Raw genomic sequence first — 19,254 nt, forward strand, 5'->3', positions numbered from 1 at the left:
CAGGGGGAGCTGTTTCATGGCAGTCGAGGCTGCAGAAGACGGTTGCGTTGTCAACTACGGAGGCGGAGTACATGGCGGCTGTTGAAGCCGGCAAGGAAGTAATATGGATGAAGGACTTCATTAGAGAGCTCGGTATCCGACAGGAGGAGTACCGACTCTACTGTGACAGTCAGAGTGCAATCCACCTTGCGAAGAACGCGGCCTATCACTCCCGGACGAAGCACATCCAGCGAAGATATCACTGGATCCGGGAAAGGATAGAAGACAAGGAGTTCGTGCTGACAAAGATCCACACGGACGAGAACGGGTCGGATATGCTGACCAAGGTCCTCACACCCGACAAGCTGGAAGCATGCCGGAAGAGGATCGGATTGGAAAGACATCCCATGCCGAAGTGAAGGGGGAGTTTGTTGGGATTACGATCCCTTCGGATGGGATGGTCGGATGTCGGAGATGAATGCCGACGAGCCCGGTTTCGGTTGCGGATCCGGATGTTGAAGACCCCGGCTTCGGTGCCGGATGACGAATGTACCCGGAGAGAGATCCGGATGCAGGGACATATCCGTGAATATGTCCGCTAAGGGCCCCTAAGGCTATAGTTGTAAATAGCCCCAAAGTCATATATGTATAAATATGACTTAGGGCAAATAGTTTTGTTGTTGCTAATCATTTTTCTGTTTTTCCACTCAAGAGGAGTGAAGAGGGAGCAGCCGTGAGAGAGAGAGAGAGAGATAGAGCGTGAGAGAGGAAGAGGACTACGCCTCTGTGTATTTCCGCCGCCTGTGGCGAGGACAGCGAGCTCAAGGTCGTCGCCTTGCAGCTCGCCATTGTGTACTTCTCTTTGTATAGTGTTGGTTTGGAGTCTCGTACTCCCGTGGTTTTTCCCATCTAGGGTTTTCCACGTTAATCCCTGTGTATACGTGTGTTTCTCTCTGTGGTTCCTATTTTCTGCTGCATTGATTCGCGATTACTCGGTTGTGGCCGAGTGGTGAAGGTCAATCGAAGCGTTGATTCCCAACAGTTTGTTTCCCATTCTTATTATTGGTATGATTTTTAAAGAAAATAATGATAGTGTCCTTTTCTATTTGGAACCCATGATATAAACCAAGTATCACTGTTGGATAAGTCATGGTGGTTTGTCACCGTTGTGTACACTCTTACATTGTGCAAAGTTCAAACATAACAAAATGTATTGCCTTTAAAAAGGTGTTTCATTAGTCATAAGTGGAAACTGGCTAATATTCATTTGTAGGATTGACGAGTTGCTCTAATGTAGGATAGATGGATACATTTAATGATTAGACAATGTGATTCCCTAATTTTGAACTATTTCACAAACTTTACATGTATCTAAAGGGAAAAGAACCATCTTGGTTTCCAACTTGCATGGCATATAATATGCCTAAATGCAATTATCGGCCCCTTATTTCTTCAGCTATGGTCTGTAAAATGAGGACAATGGGGTTGATGTGTCTCTTGAAGTAGTGTATGTTAGCCCATATGTCATGATCACAAGAACTAACCTCCAAGGTTAAAGGTGTGCATGGTGTGTAATGTGAGACAACGGACGTGATTATGAATTAAACACTGGCAAAATATTATTTGTGTCAAAAATACTATTTCCATTGACAATAAAGAAGGTTCCAACATCACATTTTGACTCAGTAGGATAAACAAACACATTACCTGTTAACAATATTGATAGATATATTTTGAAATTGTTTAATAATTACTAAATAGATTCAGAGTTCCATCCTCAAGCTTTTCACCATATCAACTTGCTTGTATCCATTCATAAAATCAAAAAGTTAAAACTAGACTTTGGGGAACTAGAATATAGCCTTCAATAATGGGATACTAATGTGGACTTATGGATGTCCAACGTACTTAAAGAGACTTCTAACTAATAGCAAAAATACAACAAGAAGCCCAAAAGCATATTCAATAAGTACTTGGTTGTAGTGGTATCATGGTGACGATTTTATGCATAAGATGTTTTTTTTTAGCAATGCATAAGATGTCTCATAGACCCTAGGATCAATATGAAAGAGTGTTTGTTTTTTATAATGATGCATGTTCTGTCAAGGGCATATGGTTGTATTTAAATCATGCGGTGAGGGTAACAATATTTTGAATATTTAAATAGTAATGATCCACATTGGTGTATTATCTCCTACATGAGATGGAAATCTTCAAGAGGTTGAGGGTTGCCCTTTCTAAGGAATGGGCTCCTATCCTAATTTTGTGTTTTTAGCGTGGGCTAGATAGTGTCTATATTTTCTAGCATTTGTTAATGGGAATAGGTTTTTAAACCTAGTTTATGGGACTAGGCAAATGTTCGACAAAATGCTGAATATAGGTCTATTTGTTAGTTAGGGAGATATTTAATAATCGTTGAGACTAAATCCCACAATAGTTAAAACTAAAGAGAGTTGACATCGTGGGTATTTGTTGCGTGCTTTGTATAAAGACATCTACATGAGCTCTTATATGCAATTGATCAATATTTTCGTATTAGATTAATGGACTTTATATCAAGTAATGCATTCTTGCTTTATGCCTGCCTCCGTCATATCGGTCAAGACAAGTGATCGGATCTTACAAAATCTTTATAAAAATTCACTAGAAGAAACAAAGCGTTGAACATATATATTCCCAAGGCACAAAAGAACAAAACAAATAAAGTTTGCATATATTGACACCATTGAATGCACCAAAAACAAAATACTTGTTGTATATGCATAGAAGGCTTTGTTGTATATCATGTAAGTGAATAAGACCAAATGTCATAGCTAACAAAAATATGAAGGGCTAGAGCATAATGAGCATGTGCCATTATATGTTCATCGAGTTTGACGTTTGTATCTTGAGATACAATATTTTTGGCATGTAGCTAGAATATAACCACCCCTCTTCTTCCTATTATGTATACATACATTGTATTCTAAAGAAAGGAGAGTTTGCCCCTACGGTGTTTGGTTATATATCTCATTATATTTCATTCATTTCAATTTCCTCGTAGTTACAATGTTTGCATGTGCAAAGCCCTTTGAGTTTCTCTTCATGGACAATTGGGAATACCTTCAACTTGATTATGTATTACCAAATTTGTACACTCTAATTAAATGAAATATTGAGATATTGGATAATTAAGGGATTGAAAGGGGTTTTTAGTTTTGAAGCAATATTAAGGGCTTTGAATAAATGGAAACCCTCATAAGCAAAGCCATCGCAAGGTGTGCAACTTGTTGATCCATCTTATGCATGTGAAGTAGCATAGGTTCACATAGGTGTTGGGGATTAATAATAGGTCAATGTCGAGGTCTAGATAATGGAATAGGCTTCGACCAAGAGCCAGAACGAACAAGCACCCACTCGTGCACTTGGTGAAGTCACTTTGCAAGAGAAGCCTTAGCCACTCTTTTGGGTAGACATTGGTTGGGAAAGGTCAAGAACGAGCTCACAAAATTGGAGAGTGAGGGACATGAAGCTAGAGACTAGGGGGGGAACAAAGTTCTCTAACATGGAGGTAAGTCGAGTTGGGAAAAAGGCATAATGAATAACCTTGACTGAAAAAAGGCATAATGAATAACCTTGACTGACAAGGCTAGCAGTCGAGGAGCAACGGATAACGTTGAAATCAATGTAAGCACATTATCGTGACAAAACATAAGGTCGTGGGCTCTTAGTGGAGGTAGCAAATGTAGTTCATGTGAAGGTTATGAACCAAATGTAGTTTCACGATTAAGAGGGCTATGTACCAAGGTGTGGGTCTCACCAACATCAAATGCACTTTCAGGATTGAGAAGAGGGTTATGAACCAAGATGTCTCGGTCTCTCGAGCATGGGTCCAAGTTTGTAAGTATGCGGATAATGTAAAAGTTGCAAGCTCTATTATTACTTACATATAGCCTTCTCTCGGAAAGGTGTGGGAGGCAGATATATATGTAGGTAAAGATAAGGAAGGGGGTAGGGAGGAATAGGAGCCAATTCTCCTATGTAAACCATATACATATGATGACCGACACATACTATATAATCAATGGAGTATGGATGCATGACATACATAGGTGACAAAAAGCCATGGATGGAAGGATCCATGGAACTTCCTTCCAAGCTATGCCTAAAAATGATAAGAATATAAGTGATTTGTTATGGGAAGGAGAGATGGGGGGTGCGGCGGGACCCCTGACTGATGAATAAATTAAACTAAAAACTCTTTTGGCATGAAGCAACATGACAAGACAAAATGAATGAATAAATAATGATTTCGTTTTTGTTTGTTTCCTGCATCAATTAAGTTTAGTTGTTTTTTCTCTTTACACCACTCAAAAAGAAAAAAACATTACAATCTGCAGATTATTTCCCTTCTCTCTGCGTCTGCACATAATCATTCTTTTCTTTTTTTCTAATTAATTTCCATAGTTTATAAAAAAACATTATAGCATTATGAGGTCTATGATATACTGTTAAGCCATAATTTGCAAACCCTAAATGGTTATTTTCTTCCCACTGTCTCCTTCTTCTGTCCCTGAGTTCTTCATCTTATTATAGTAGATACGCACACACCTATATATATAATCAAATACACCCGCACCCTTTTATCTAAACATTCTCCTCCCTCCCTCTGTTTCTCCCTCTTAGTGATCTCCCTTCCGTCAGATATTTTATTTTCCAACATCTTCCCTCTCATTATCTCTGATCGATTTGCTTTCATGATTAGGCGAGATGGGTTGCTTTAAACTTAGGGATTTCTAAAATTCTGGCTTACCAAACTGCTGCAGATTTTAGGGTTCCCGGTGGAGATTTATTTTCTTTGATCACACTCCAAATTCTTAGATCTCTTATTTCCCACGTCCTATCTTCGATTATCTCTGATCGGTTGAAAAATAGGAGTTCTAATTCTGCCTTACCAAATTGTCGCAGATTTTAAGGTTTTCGGTGGAGGAAGATCCTTACTTTCTTCAAAGACGTATTTGCAGGCCCGAGGTTGGGGACAGTTTAGAATTATACTTCAGAATCGGATTGGAAACCTCTCAAAGTTAGGTTTAGGGTTGCAAGAAGAGTAAATCTTTTGAGGGTTTCAACATTGTCAGGGGTTACGAATTTCGAGTTAGGGTTTCAGGAAGAGGAGGTCTTCGAAGAATAAGAGTTAGGGTTTCAGAGGAGGGAAAGTTTCAGGTTTGGGCTAGGGTTTCAAGGAAGAGGGAAGGGGGGGGGGGGGGGGGGGGGAACTTGGAGCAGCAGTATACAAGGTTAGGGTCTCCAAAGAAGAGAGGATCATTAAGCATCAGTGGAGACACATATTATCTATCAGGGTTTTCAAGCAAGAGAAGCATTTCCAGAGTAGGGGTTAAGGAGAGGGGTAGAATGGTATCAGATGGGCAGCCAAGCGGCGGGAAGCGGCCGAAAGAAGAAGATAAAGCCAAAGAGGAGGGTCGGGTGGCAGCAGTGGCGGAGGATCGGGCGGCCGTGATGTGGCAAGACGAGGACTTGGTGCAAGAGGTGATGAAACACATGGACGGCTTCACGCTGGCCTCGGCATCGTGCGTGTCCCGGACATGGAGGCGTGCAGCCGACGATGAAACCTTGTGGGAGCGCATATGCACACACAATTGGCCTCACCATCCACTCCACTCCACCCCCCCCAATTTCCCGGCCCCGAACCTATCCAGGAACCTCCAGCTCAAGAGGGTTGTCCAAGGTCTCGGCGGCTTCCGTCGCCTCTTCGTCACTTACCTGCGCCCGCTCCTCCAAAAATCTCTGCCATCACCTCTTCTTCCGACTCCGTCCGCCTCCACCACTACTTGGGCCCCCTCGACCGCCGATCTGGTTGCTTTGACGGCAGCAAATTTGCCACTCAATTCGGCCGCCTCCACCCCAAAATTGGCTGCTAAACCCGCATCCCGCCCCCGCCGCTGCAATCACTTCCAAGCTTGGGGGAGAGATGAAGTCCACCTTTCTCTCTCTCTCTACTCCATTGATTGCTTCTCTAGACTTGGCAAGATCTCTTCTTCCCCTTCCTCTCTCCATCATCACCCTTCTTCTTCTTCTTCTTCTTCTACGACTTCAACCACCATTATTACTTCCTCCTACAAGCTTCCTAATTGAATTGTACACCCATGGAAACATCTCCATAACCATTTCTCTCCTAACCTAATCGTTCACCCATGGGAACATCCCCAAACACTTGTCACCTTATCCTCTCTAGGGTTTTCTTTTTTTCATTGCACGCGCATCCATATCATCTTTTGGCCCTAGGGGCTTCTTCTAGTTACCCTTATTTGTATTTGATCGGGGGGAGCAAGCATCAACCCCAAGTTTTTCGTATCCCCTTGGCCCAACACACGGGGTATGTTTTTTGGGGGTACATTTGAGATGTATTACCTTATGCTAAATGGTGTGCATGTTATAAGAACAAGGTTTAGAGTTTGAGATGAATTACACAACACGTGAAATGGTTAAAGACCAAGGCCTAGTTTTGATATGTCTTAGAAAGGCCAACGTCTAGTTAAGTGATGACAAGACAAATCTTGACTTTGACAAGTGTTGTGATGATGACAAATGAAACATTGTTGGCAAATGTACTTAACCAGATGAACATTTTTGGCAAGTTTAGTTTAGGAGGTTCATTCCGTTGTGTGTATCTTGAAGACCTTTTGTTGTTCACTTGAACACTCCATGTATATGGTGGGTGTTTTGAGCATAACTTGGTATTGTTATTGGTGGGTGCTTTGGATATTGCATGTTATCTTCACCACACCTAATGTCATGAAAAAACAATGCGCATCATTTCATTCAAACCTAGTAATGTTATTAGCACAAAACTTCTCTAATATGCCTCCTAAATTTTAATGCAAATGATGTCTCATGTGGTCTTATCATCGCAATATATGTATTCATGTGGGGGATCCACCTTGATCCGAACCTTTTATGTGCTTCAAATTCGAATGGTACCTTGTATGTGTATTATTGATTGCCTTTAAAGCTTTTTGAATTGGAATTGAACCATCACCATTCATCTTTTGTCCTACTTGGTTGTAGTATGCTTCATTAAAAGTTGTTAAAAAGTTGTTCAAATGGAAGTTTATCTATTGTATTACACTATTTGATGAGTGTCTTGTTATGTCTTTGTTGTCAATGTTCATGGGCCATCCCCTCTTGATGAACAAAATTGTTGGTTCAACAATCGGTTGGAGATTAGTTATCATATTTACATGAAGCATAACCATTTTCATGTAGATTATTTTTATTTAGGTTCACTAAAATATGCTTATCTGAACATAATGATGTTAGCTTAAGAAAACCCCTTATTGTTGCAAGCAATTGTGAAATACATTGAACACAGCAAGAGTGATATTTTGAGTATAACTGCCTATACGATTTGGCTCTTTCGTGAAAGTATTGATTCAAGCAAGGGTACATTTTTCTTCTATGACCAAACAACTAGTACCATTTGGATTTTTGTTCTTACTAGAGGAAAATGGATCGACTTTTTGGCTTTTTGTGCTTACCTCGAGGAAAATGAATCGATTTTTGCCACAATTCTCAATATGTTGTGTCATGTGTCATTATCCTTTATACTGTATGAGCTTGTTTCTTCTATCATTTTCGGGTTCCTCACTGTGACAAAATATACACCATTTTCTTGGTAGTTGTTTCGGTAAATAATATATATAGCAAACATTGGTATTGCAAATGCATATGGTTGTATTGATCCCATAAAAATATGATAGAAAATAGGAAATGTTATTAAGAGGACACACGATTGTTATGTATATGCTAAGGGTAGCATGGTAGCAAGTTTTCTTGCTTGTTGCATTGGAACCTTGCAATCACAAATAAAATAGATCGTTATGTATATGCTAAGCGTAGCATGCTAGCAAGTTTTCTTGCTTGTTGCATTGGAACTTTGCAATCACAAATAAAATAGGTCCATGTAGGACCTCTCTTTGATGTATGCAAATCAGGAACAGAATAGCAAGTCTAGCAAACCCCATATTGTGAGGCATTTCAGTGACAAAGCCTATGATTATTTATTAAAGACCACTAACAACCACGAACTATGTACAAGGAATAAGTTTCGTTGTTGCATTTCGCTCGATCCTTGTGTGCGTAGAGCCTTTCTATGAATTGGTTTACATGCTAAAGCAACATGTACTTCAAACAACTAGTATGTGCTCATTTGTCATGAATTCGTGAACATTATGCTTCACCTGAACTTGACCCCAAGACTTCGTATTATGAAATTCGAAGCCTAACCATTAAGGTAACCTATGAGGACGTGAAATGATAAAGGCTACTTTGCATAGTGATTGTTGTATTTGAGAAACTTCTGGAACTGTCTAGAACATTCTAGAAATCTTCTGGAACATCCTAGAATATTCTAGGTCCAAAGCATTCTAGAAATCTCTAAGCTATTCTATATAAACCTATAAATAGAGACAAATAGATAAAATCAAATCAGTTTGAATCAAACCGTCAGAACAAAGCAAGAGATTGAACGATTGAAGGAGGTTATTAGAGAATAGAAGAAGAGAGGAGAATGGATTGATAAGAGAAGAGTGGGTTTATTAGAATAGAATGAGTACAAGGATGAGTTGGATACAAGGTAGCTCCCATCAATATTTTATGGAGTAAGCAAAAACTTAATGGCAATAGCTCACTGATCAATCACTCTTGCGTTGAAGATGAACGGGTTTAAGATACAAGGTTTTGCACAACATTGTGCATTCTTCTTCCCAAATGAGTATCATGCCTTCTCCAATCAAATATAGTCCCATTTTTTAGTGTATAATCATCTACTTTATATATTGACACATATCTTGGAAGTTGTACTTCCATGGTTTAGTTAATTAGTAAATCATGGTTTGCAATTAAATCGAAATAGAACAAGTATTTATAGTTTAAAATGATGTATGTGATGAAATGAGCCAATAATATTGATAAGGTGATCAAATAAGACAATGTTATTATTTACGTGATACTTAGCTTATATGTATATTTATATATGTGTGAATAGGACCATGGCTGTCGATAGAGAGGTGAGCTTTCATATCGAGTGCATCTACATAAACACGATGAATCTTCAAGTGATTGTATTGCAAAACCTTTCGTCATATGTTGAAACATATTCACATCACATTTAATTATAATGTGTTTAGCAAGGGCGGCAACTTGAGGGTGTGCGAAATGTAATTATCTTTACCTAGAAAGATTGGACTATTGGACTATTCTTGTATATTGCCTGTGGCCAGTGGCCACTTTAATTCTAATACCAATGGAGGATTTTTTTCATGAAGAAAAAAATTATAATACGTTTAGAGTCTCCTTTCTAAGAGGGATGTAATTAGCTAACAAGCCTAAATCTTGGGTATTTGAACTAGTTATTCTTCGACACCTTTGAAACATTGTGATTATATTACCTTTTGCTTAAAGTAAACAAGATGATGCACTTATTTGAGAGACAATTGTCAAGCATGGTTTCCATGTAGTCATCACGAATAGATTTTAGAAAGTGAAAATGTTCACAATCTCCCTTTAAAAAAAATGAATTTTACTTACCAAGTTGTAATCGTTAGCTCTTGGAACTAGTTCGATTTTAATTTGGCTCTAGTAAGTTGTTTCCATATTTTTATAAATATATAGATGAAAATTCCTAGTTTTAGTAGCTAAAATGTACCATTATTTGGAGCATTGTGCGTGAGTATTGTGCTGAATTATGCAAGATTGCACATAGGAATATGAGGTGTTCTAGTTATTTATCTAAAGCTTAAAACATTCAAATGGAGAACATCGCTAGACGTTGTATGGGATATTCCTATGTGAAGATTTCAAGGTCTTTTCTAAAATCAGGGTGACTATTTGGTGTTATGGGATAACAATGGATATGAACGAAACACGAGTACAATGAAAATTGTTGAAGGTTTTACGTTGTGATCCAAAATCATGCAACATGAGAAATGTCGTGTGTTGTGGACCGTGATGTCATGATGTGGCATGGCATGGAATACCACGATAACCTAAACTTCTAATGAGGAGTTATTATTGAAGTTATTTCAATAAGTTAGATTTTCAATGATAGGTAATAATGGACATAAAGAACATGCAAACATTTCAATAACAATTTATTTAAGGCCATGGAATCTAACAAATAATCCTTAATATCATTGATTTAGCAACAAGGACCACTATTACATGCACATCGTGTTTGTGTCCTCTAATGATGCAATCATAGAGTCAACCAAGGGGACATTGGGTTAGTCAATTGCTTACATGGGATGCAACATATGAGTCCACACTTACACATTTAAATATTTTGGAGCTTGTACCCACGGACCACGAATGAATTGCACATAACAATGTCATCCTCAACCCACATTATTGTTTTCTAGTACATATGTTGCTACCATATACTTGGTATTTAGTTGTATCTTTATATGGTTGATGTTCGGTTGTGGCATTTGTTTTTTTGTCTTTGAGCAATGGTGCTCCTTATTGTGATATATTGCATGCATAATAACTTTTAATATTTTTACCAACTTCCTAATATATTTTGTTTTTTTCCTTGAAGTTTGCATGTCATGACAAATGATTATCATTGTCTCCCTTCACAATTGAAGCGTGTGACATTAAGTTTCAATTGTTGTTCAAATTGGGTTTCATGACTTGTAAACCAAAGTGACATCTTGAAATTTTGACAAGAAAGACGCTTTTGAAGTTTCAATAGATCCACAAATTAAATAAAACTCATTTGGAATTCCAAAGTTTTGACATTTTAATAGCCTAGTTTTCTATGATAAAGACAAAAGCGCCAAGCCTCATTTGTTGTTTCATCTATCCACAACTATTATTTTTCTCTCTTTTTTGGATGGTTGTGAATTCAAAAATTTATCATTGGAATCTTTTGGTGAATGGTTTGATTTAATTATATTTTACCACATATACATGCATGTTAAGGCAGGTGGCTAATCCTCTATGTCCCATTTACCAATACATATTGCAACACTCTAATTTTGTCTCAATTGAAAAATTGGAATTTCGCAAGTCAATCATAGACTCGTCTAGATCCTTAATTAGATATAATAAGTGTGTTAGGCTTGGACAAATATGAGATATAAACAAAACAACTAAATAGTGAGAGTAAGTTGTTTGGAAAGTGCTCGACCTCGTCCATGATTCAATAAAGAAACAGAAACAAACATATTGTTTCTCTTTATAGGAAAACACACATACATAGTTACAAAAAGCATTACAAAGTTCATCGCATAAGAAAGGGCTTTCCATAGTTGACTATGTTTATTCATCACTCACTATAAGAAGACACGAGGAAAAATTAATTAATGGTCATTTTGTTGTTATCCTTAGAACCCATACAAGGCATTATGAAGTTTATCACATAACTTGATTTATGTTGTATCCCATACAAGGCATCCCATAGCTTGATGCAAATCCCTCCAATATTGCACCAACTTTTTTCTTTTCCAAAAAAGAATATCCTTCCATTAGATAAGAAAACCAAGTTTGCTACAACATACAAAGTATGTGGAAAGAAAGCCAAGATACTTCCTAAAGCCCTCTTGTAAAATTCAATGGGCAACCATAGATCTTTCCCTAAAGAGGCTAAGGAGATGGATCTATATACATCCCAACTTACAACGGAGAACAACCAACAAAGGGGGGGGAAATTGCTAGATCATCTTACAATGTACTCATTGAAAAACTAGAATACAACTTCAAAGCTTCTGAAAAGAAATTTGTAATAACAATGTAGAATCCATATGTGTAGCAATACTATCATTTTGTCTTTTATCCAAATAAGAGAAATGCCCATGCTTTGCATTTGTTCAAATGAATCGAGTGCTTTGTGACCCTGTCCATGTTGTCCAGCACTTCCTTGGTTGTTCCAAACCTACCACCTTTGTCATACATGTCCATCGAAGCATTGCCCAATACCATTATATCATTATCCACAAGAGCCATATCCGGTTTTCCCTTGTCGATAGCTTCTACACTTCCTCAAGCCTTTGCTACGGCAAGCTAGGAGACCACATGTAAAGGAAAAAACATCTCCAACATGTCAAAACAAGTCCATTTTATCATGATTGCATTCCAAATGGCCACCAGCTAATTCCAATGTCTAAAGTCAAGCAATGTCTTACGATGACAGCAACACATTTGGCCCGAGTTGTTGTGTCTTAAAACCATTAAAAATCTCCAAGCTTCAAAACCTGTATTGTCGTTGACCCTCAAGAAAAAACTTCCAAATCCACACCATCAACATTCATAAAACAAAACAAAAAAGAAAAGAAAATGTGTCTACTCTCCCATCGTGAAGTATGCTTCAACCCCCGCCAACCTCATGACTCATCCTTATCAAACAAGAATCTGTTTTATTTTCCCCATCCAACATACCACCGAAGCCCTGTACATAGAAAAAACATAATGACACTACTCTCTGGATCCCCTCATGAAATTATGCTTCTGCCCTCGACACCATCGTTAGTCATCCTTGTCATCTTTTACTATGAAGGTCCTTGAGATTGGAAGACGCGATGACCAACATCCAATGTGCTCTCCTTCTCCCCTCATGAAAGTATGCTTTAGCCCCTACACCATCAAAAAATCGAATGAATCACTCTCCTCAGACACTCATAAAACTGCTTCACCCTCCAACACCATCTTTATGAAAATCTGCTTCATTTTCAACATCAACCATCTGTCCATTTTCAGATTCCATCAAGCATCCTGACATATAGACAACAAACAATAAATATAATAAAGTATAATATTATATACCCCTCAAAAAATCGAATGAATACTCTCCTCAAACACTCATAAAAACTGCTTCCCCCTCCAACACCATCTTTATAAAAATCTGCTTCATTTTCAACATCAACCATCTGTCCATTTTCAGATTCCATCAAGCATCCTGACATATAGACAACAAACAATAAATATAATAAAGTATAATATTATATACACCCTCAAAAAAATCGAATGAATACTCTCCTCAAGCACTCATAAAAAACTGCTTCCCCCTCCAACACCATCTTTATAGAAAATCTGCTTCATTTTCAACATCAACCATCTGTCCATTTTCAGATTCCATAAAGCATCCTGACATATAGACAACAAACATATTAGTGTAAAAAACTCCCTCACCAACTCATGATCCTATGCTTCAAACCCCACACCATCTTCACTCCTCCTTATCCCTCAAAAGAATGTTGCTTCAAAAAGAATTTGCTTCTTACGTCCACAACAACCATCTTGCCATCTCGCTAATCGGCACCAAAATTTGGCTTGCCATGTCCTTGATTTCCACCAACAGCATCACTTATCATGTCCAACGACACTGCTTCGTAGTCCATTAGGTAAGTAAGAAAATCTGCCGAAAAGTATCAAACAATACAGATTACTTTGAATAGAAATCTATAAATATCTCCCTATCACACCATAGGAACACTTCTTCCTCCCATAACAACATCCTTTTCCAACAAAGAAAAGAATTATTATGTTTATAAACAAGTTATGTTGTTATGTGCTCTGAAATAAGAAAGGATTAGGCGGAGGAAACAACCATCATGGTGGCACATAATTCCAACAGTTTTCATGTGTCCCATCCAACCATAGAGGTATTGGCCTCCATGTCTGACGAAATTTTCTTCTTTTCTTATGCACATTTTCTGCTGGTCCTTTTATATTATCGTACTCTCCCTTAACTGTATGTACTAAGTTGTCCCATAACATCTTTATCATATCCACCACATTGTACTCAATACCTGCATATTTCTTGATGCAACTACACTTCCACCACACCCATAAAGCATTAATCGAGACAATATTCCAAACAAAAGACTTTTTAAAATATTTACCACCCGGACTATTCGGAAGAACTGCTTTGATTCTATTCTCCGACACACGCAATGCTTCCACACATTGCTCCCCCTCGTACATTGATACTTGGACATCCAAAGACCCCCAAAAAACAGCTCCCCATGTAAAAATCGCTCCTCTATATTTACAAGAAAACAACCTTAGTATTCTTCCCCAATATTGTTGAGCTGCAACACAAGTCCAAAACAAATGTTTCAAAGTCTCCTCCTGTAATTGGCAACACACACAACGACGATCATGAACCTGTCCTTTTAGATGATAACCTACAGGTAAAGCATAATGAAGTAATAACCACTTAAAAGAAATGGCTCTCCACAAACATGGTAAGGTCCATAGACTTTTCCAGTAAGCTGCCAAATATTGAGGCGATATTGCACCTGACTTCTAGTACTTTTGTGCAACAGGACTTATAAAATGGTGTTGCAACAAGAAGCGTCTCCCATAGGCCACAAAATACTAAAAAAAAGGAAGAGTTCTACTTTCTTGTTCATTTAACCGCCATGCGTAATCAGCCGGATCCCAATTAAGGTGTTCCACCGGCTTACTTTGAAATGCCCACAGTTGTCGTGCGTGGTCTGCCAAAAAAGGGTTAGGATCCAGGAAAATCTTCTTCTCTAACCTAGCAATTACCCTAATGGGTTTTTGGGAGGCTAATTGCATAACTTCAGCTTCTTCTTCCACTAAATATAAAAGACCAGCATCTCCAACCTCATAAAATCTTATTGCACCCTCATCAATGTAAGCCCTGGCACCTATTAAAATGCCCAAAAGTGAGAAAAGACCGTACCATGTATAATTATTATAAGGTAATTTGCCTTTGACAATTCTGAAAAGCCTGGTGAATCTGAACGAACATCAAACATCCCCCACGTAACGAAGACAAGAATTGTTTTTTGTCGTCATTTGAGAGAAATTGAAAACGTTCCCAATCAGCCACACTTGTAGCTGGTCCCGAGTCCATTTTCCCCCACGATAAATGCAACCTAATACCTAAAACACAACCAGAGCTATCAGTAAACAAAGGCTTCCATAGCAATGGTTGTCTTAGAAATTGGGCTTCTGTTGAAGGCAATTGAAATAATAGAGCCTCTCTAATGTCCTTCCATGCCCTCAAAATACCTGTAAAAAATCTTCTAGAACCAACATTTTGAGCCTTAATTGGAAATTCAGAATTAAACAACCATCTACAACTATCTTGCCATAGTCCTCCTAAGGTAGGCTTAATGTTATGAATATCTGACAACCATAACTTTTTCCACAACTCATCCCCAGGCATAAATCCTCTCACAACATGCTTCGCAAGAAGAGCCTTACTCTGGAGCATAAGATCTATTAAGCCTAGTCCACCTTCCCTTATGGCCGGATTAAAACTGACCAAGCAACTTTTGCAACAGCCGTTGATCCCAGCGAAGCACCCCAAATAAAATTACGAACTAAGCGTTGTAATTTCAATATAATGTAATTTCAATATTGCACCAACTTTAGCATTGAAATGGTTCATATCTATGAGTTGCGAGGGCTAGTCTTTGGATGCAGCTACTTTTGTTGTTGTCTATGGAATAGCTTGCAGATTAGTGAACTGTTTTCTTCTACTTTGGAGTACATAGATTTGTTTCCTCGGCCATTATCTTACACAAGGTGGGCTTGGAAAAAATATTTTGTATGTTGTAGTTGTTATGACTTTTTTTTTAAACTAATGAAAGGATATTTTGTTTTAGAAAAAATAAAATATTGCACCAACTTTATTGGAAATGTAGAAAAAAGTAATGATTATCCGACATCCATATCATTATACCCCAACCTATACAAAGTATTGTTAGCTTTGTAATTGATTTAAAAGGTGATACATATGACAAGATTAATGTGATGCAAAGGGCACACAATTACCTCACATTGAAATGTAGCCAAAGTGTCGATATTCTTGGGTCAATTAAGATTCTCAATTAAACACCTAAGAATGAATATTACGATCATGTACTACTGACAACAATTAATGAAAAGATTATGGAAATGAATGAACAAAGGTGCGTAACCACTACCCCCAACAAAAGACAAGACAAGACATGAACACAAAACTTCATCAACATCCCACACCACCGAATACCTAATCATCTTCATATAGTTAACTCCTTAGGCTCCCAAACTGCCACATGTTCCCATGCATCCCAAGTCCTTGTAGTGGGGTTAGTCCCACGTACCATGACAACTAGTTTCCCACTTATCTTATCCTTGAATCCACTCAATTCGGCCTTTAGAATTGATTCATAAGGTTATGCCCATAACCTAATTCCTGTTTTCAAAACATTAGAGCATTGCAATAATATATCTTAATAATAAAAAATAGATTTAAGAACACTATTGTTCTCTCAAGTTGCATCTTGTATAACTCAATTCAACCTCGTGAACTCTTGAATTTGTTTAAATCTCAAATGTTTGATTTTAGAATTCAAAAATGTTTACATGGTTGAAATTTGGAAAGTAAATCCTCATGAACTAGTAGATCTTTAATGTTGACGATATTGTCATCAAAACCTGGTAGTTCTTTCGGATGATTTATATGAAAATATGATGAACTTGGATACCATCAAGAAGATAGGCAAACATACCCATGCACTTCATGATTTGAAAGGTTCACAATAACACATGGCTAATTTAGCACAATTGCCCATAAATAAGGTTTACGAACTTGAGGCACATGTAAAGTACTATTAGACTAGGGGTAAAAAGATTTTGTTTTTTTTCTGACAAAAAGATACACCATGGTATTATAAAATCATCAAAAATACAAAAGTTGTGTTGGATATACCAACTGATTCCCTTGTACTCTCCTCCTAGCGGATTTGATGTGTATATACAATAACTACAGATAGTATTTTGTACATTAATGTTCAATATTCCTTGTTTTCTCCAAGCCCCGAGCTTGGGTTCATGAACCTTGATTTGTGAACTCAAGTTCCCCTAGATCTATGCATTATAGGCAAAAATTTCATTGCATGATCATCAACATCCATGATATATTCATGTTCATAGGTTACAGATTCAGGTTCCCTTATATACAACCACCATCAATATGGAAATCCATGTTAATCTCAACAGTAAAGGCATCCATGACATGATCATTGATATACATATTAATGGTATGTTCATGTTTATGAATTGTTAAAACCCACAAGATCTATCAACTCATCCATGATCAATGTAGGCATCCATAATATGCTCATTGACATAGACATCCATGGCATGTTCATATTCTTGCTTTCTCCAAGAATCATGTTTTATTCTGATCATGTTTTCGAAAAAAAATTCATCCTCTAACATACTAGCACTTCCAAATATAGCAAGCATGCAAACATATGTCGTTGCACCATTATTATCTAGTTGTATGGCTTGATCAAAAGACAATCTCCCAAGCTTCACATTTCCCCATTTCCTACAAGCACCCAATAGTGAAATCCCTATTGCTGAATACTCAAAAAAGGACATTGCCTTGATCACTGAAATAGCTTTATCAAATTGCCCCCCACATCCAAGTACTAGAACCATGCAATTAAGATGCTCTAAGTTTGGAGAAATACAATATTTTGTAGTCCTAATCTCAAAAAGCATGTTGGCATCATTTACGAACCCAAAGTGAGCACTTGCACTCAACACACATAATAATGTTATGTTGTCAGGATATATGCCCTCACTTTCCATGTGTTTGAGACACTTCAGGGCTTCATGTGCTTGTCCTTGTTGAGCATAGCCAACAATAAGGGTTGACCAAGCAATCACATCTCGTAGATGAAGCTCTACCAGTACTTTTCTCACTTTCTCAAGCATACCACATCTAGCATACATATGAACCAGTGCAGTGCCAAGAACTATATTCTTCTCCAACAATTTCCTTTTCTCGACCTCATCATGAATTTGTTTGCCCTTGTCTATAGCACCCATGCTTCCATAGGCCTTTAGAGTGCAAATAAACGTAATAGCATCAGGTGCTAAACCCTCATTTTGCATTCTTTTGAAACTATCTACTGTGTCATGGCTTTGTCCATGTTGAACATACCCTGAAATTATTGCAGAGCATGTGATGGCATTGCAATTAGAATGGTCTTCGAGTGCTTTTTGGGCTTTGTCAAGCATTCCCCATTTAGCATACATATCAACTAAAGCGTTCCCAAGCACAATATCCTTCTCTATGAAGTTTCGGCTCTGAATTTGATCATGAATTTGTTTGCCTTTTTCTATAGCCCCTAAATTGTGACATACCTTCAAAATAGAAAGGTAACTGACTCTATTGGGAGAACGTCCCTCATTTTCCATTTGTTTGAAACAATGTAATGCCTCATGGACATGCCCTTGCTGAGTATACCATGTGATTAATGCATTCCTGTGATTAAAGACTTTGTTGATGTGTTGATGCGCCACTTTCTCAAAGTTTGACTTGGATATTGAGCACAATCTTGGAGTAATACATATATTAGATGTCTCATGTTTATCTATTTATTACTCAATTCAAAGTAGTACAAAGCAATCCCTCGATCAATTGGTTCATCCATCGAAGTAAAGATTATTGAAGAATAAGTTAAGACTAATTATGACTTAGGTTTCATAGAGTCATGTATGCAACCTAATACATGTAGGGTGCGTATCCATAATGTATTGGAGAGAATATAAGGTTAAGATTCGTGATTTTGAAATGTATATATGTACGAGCTCAACCTCGGGTACATTTGTTATTTTGTAGAAAATGCATGTTTGTACTAGTATAAAACAAGGATTGAAGCATTGTGATCGCAAATGTTATTGATAGTGCCCAATTATTTTGATGTTCATAACTATTATGGTTGAACATTGTTAATAATTAGGTAGCTAACTAAGGGTTAATTAGTATATAGTTATGTGAATAGATAATCACATATGTGATTAAGCAGCGGAAGGTTATGTGATGTGATGTGTGTGTGTGTGTGTGTGTGTATGAGAGTATGAGAGGAAGGGAGAAAGAACACTTATGAATAAGAAGATAAATGCGGGATGATTAACAATTGTAGCTCCAGGAACTCTTACTTATATTAAAAGACAACAAGTTACAAAAATACCCACAATGAGGTATATATACATCTCATGTGCAAAGGTGCACATGTGTGAGGAGAATATAGGTACAAGGGTGTAAGTCCTATATTAAATGAGCTTGATAGTGGGGGATCTAGAGGTATTGCACTTAAGTACAAGGAACAAAATCCTATTTAAGACTTTATGGTCAACATTCTAACGAGATTCTATTTATGTAACTACTAAGCTACATGGTTAACTAAATGACTAAAGTTAGTTGAGCATGATATCTCAACACGTTGTCGCGGAAATCCGCAC

At 37.6% G+C, this 19,254-nt stretch overlaps 2 protein-coding genes across 2 annotated transcripts; one reads left to right on the plus strand and one right to left on the minus strand.

The window, feature by feature from the left end:
* The first annotated feature begins 5,052 nt into the window (after window positions 1-5,052).
* Window positions 5,053-6,876, plus strand: LOC147868141 (uncharacterized). The gene has a single exon (XM_087315767.1). The coding sequence runs from the start codon at window positions 5,371-5,373 to the stop codon at window positions 6,109-6,111; it is 741 nt and encodes a 246-aa protein (XP_087171893.1). The 5' UTR covers window positions 5,053-5,370; the 3' UTR covers window positions 6,112-6,876.
* A 10,206-nt stretch (window positions 6,877-17,082) lies between these two features.
* LOC147868142 (putative pentatricopeptide repeat-containing protein At3g13770, mitochondrial) lies at window positions 17,083-18,207 on the minus strand. The gene has a single exon (XM_087339420.1). It carries the CDS (start codon window positions 18,205-18,207, stop codon window positions 17,083-17,085), a length of 1,125 nt encoding a protein of 374 aa, XP_087195546.1.
* Window positions 18,208-19,254: the final 1,047 nt, after the last annotated feature.

The sequence above is a fragment of the Azolla caroliniana genome, unplaced genomic scaffold, assembly GCF_043228905.1.
Source record: "Azolla caroliniana isolate FFs.n. ecotype wild unplaced genomic scaffold, voAzoCaro1.0.p SCAF_1, whole genome shotgun sequence".
Classification (NCBI taxonomy): Eukaryota; Viridiplantae; Streptophyta; class Polypodiopsida; order Salviniales; family Salviniaceae; genus Azolla; species Azolla caroliniana.

Coding starts and splice junctions, on each gene's coding strand:
- LOC147868141 (XM_087315767.1), top strand. CDS start 5,371: ATGGTATCAGATGGGCAGCCAAGCGGCGGGAAGCGGCCGAAAGAAGAA.
- LOC147868142 (XM_087339420.1), bottom strand. CDS start 18,207: ATGGAAAATGAGGGACGTTCTCCCAATAGAGTCAGTTACCTTTCTATT.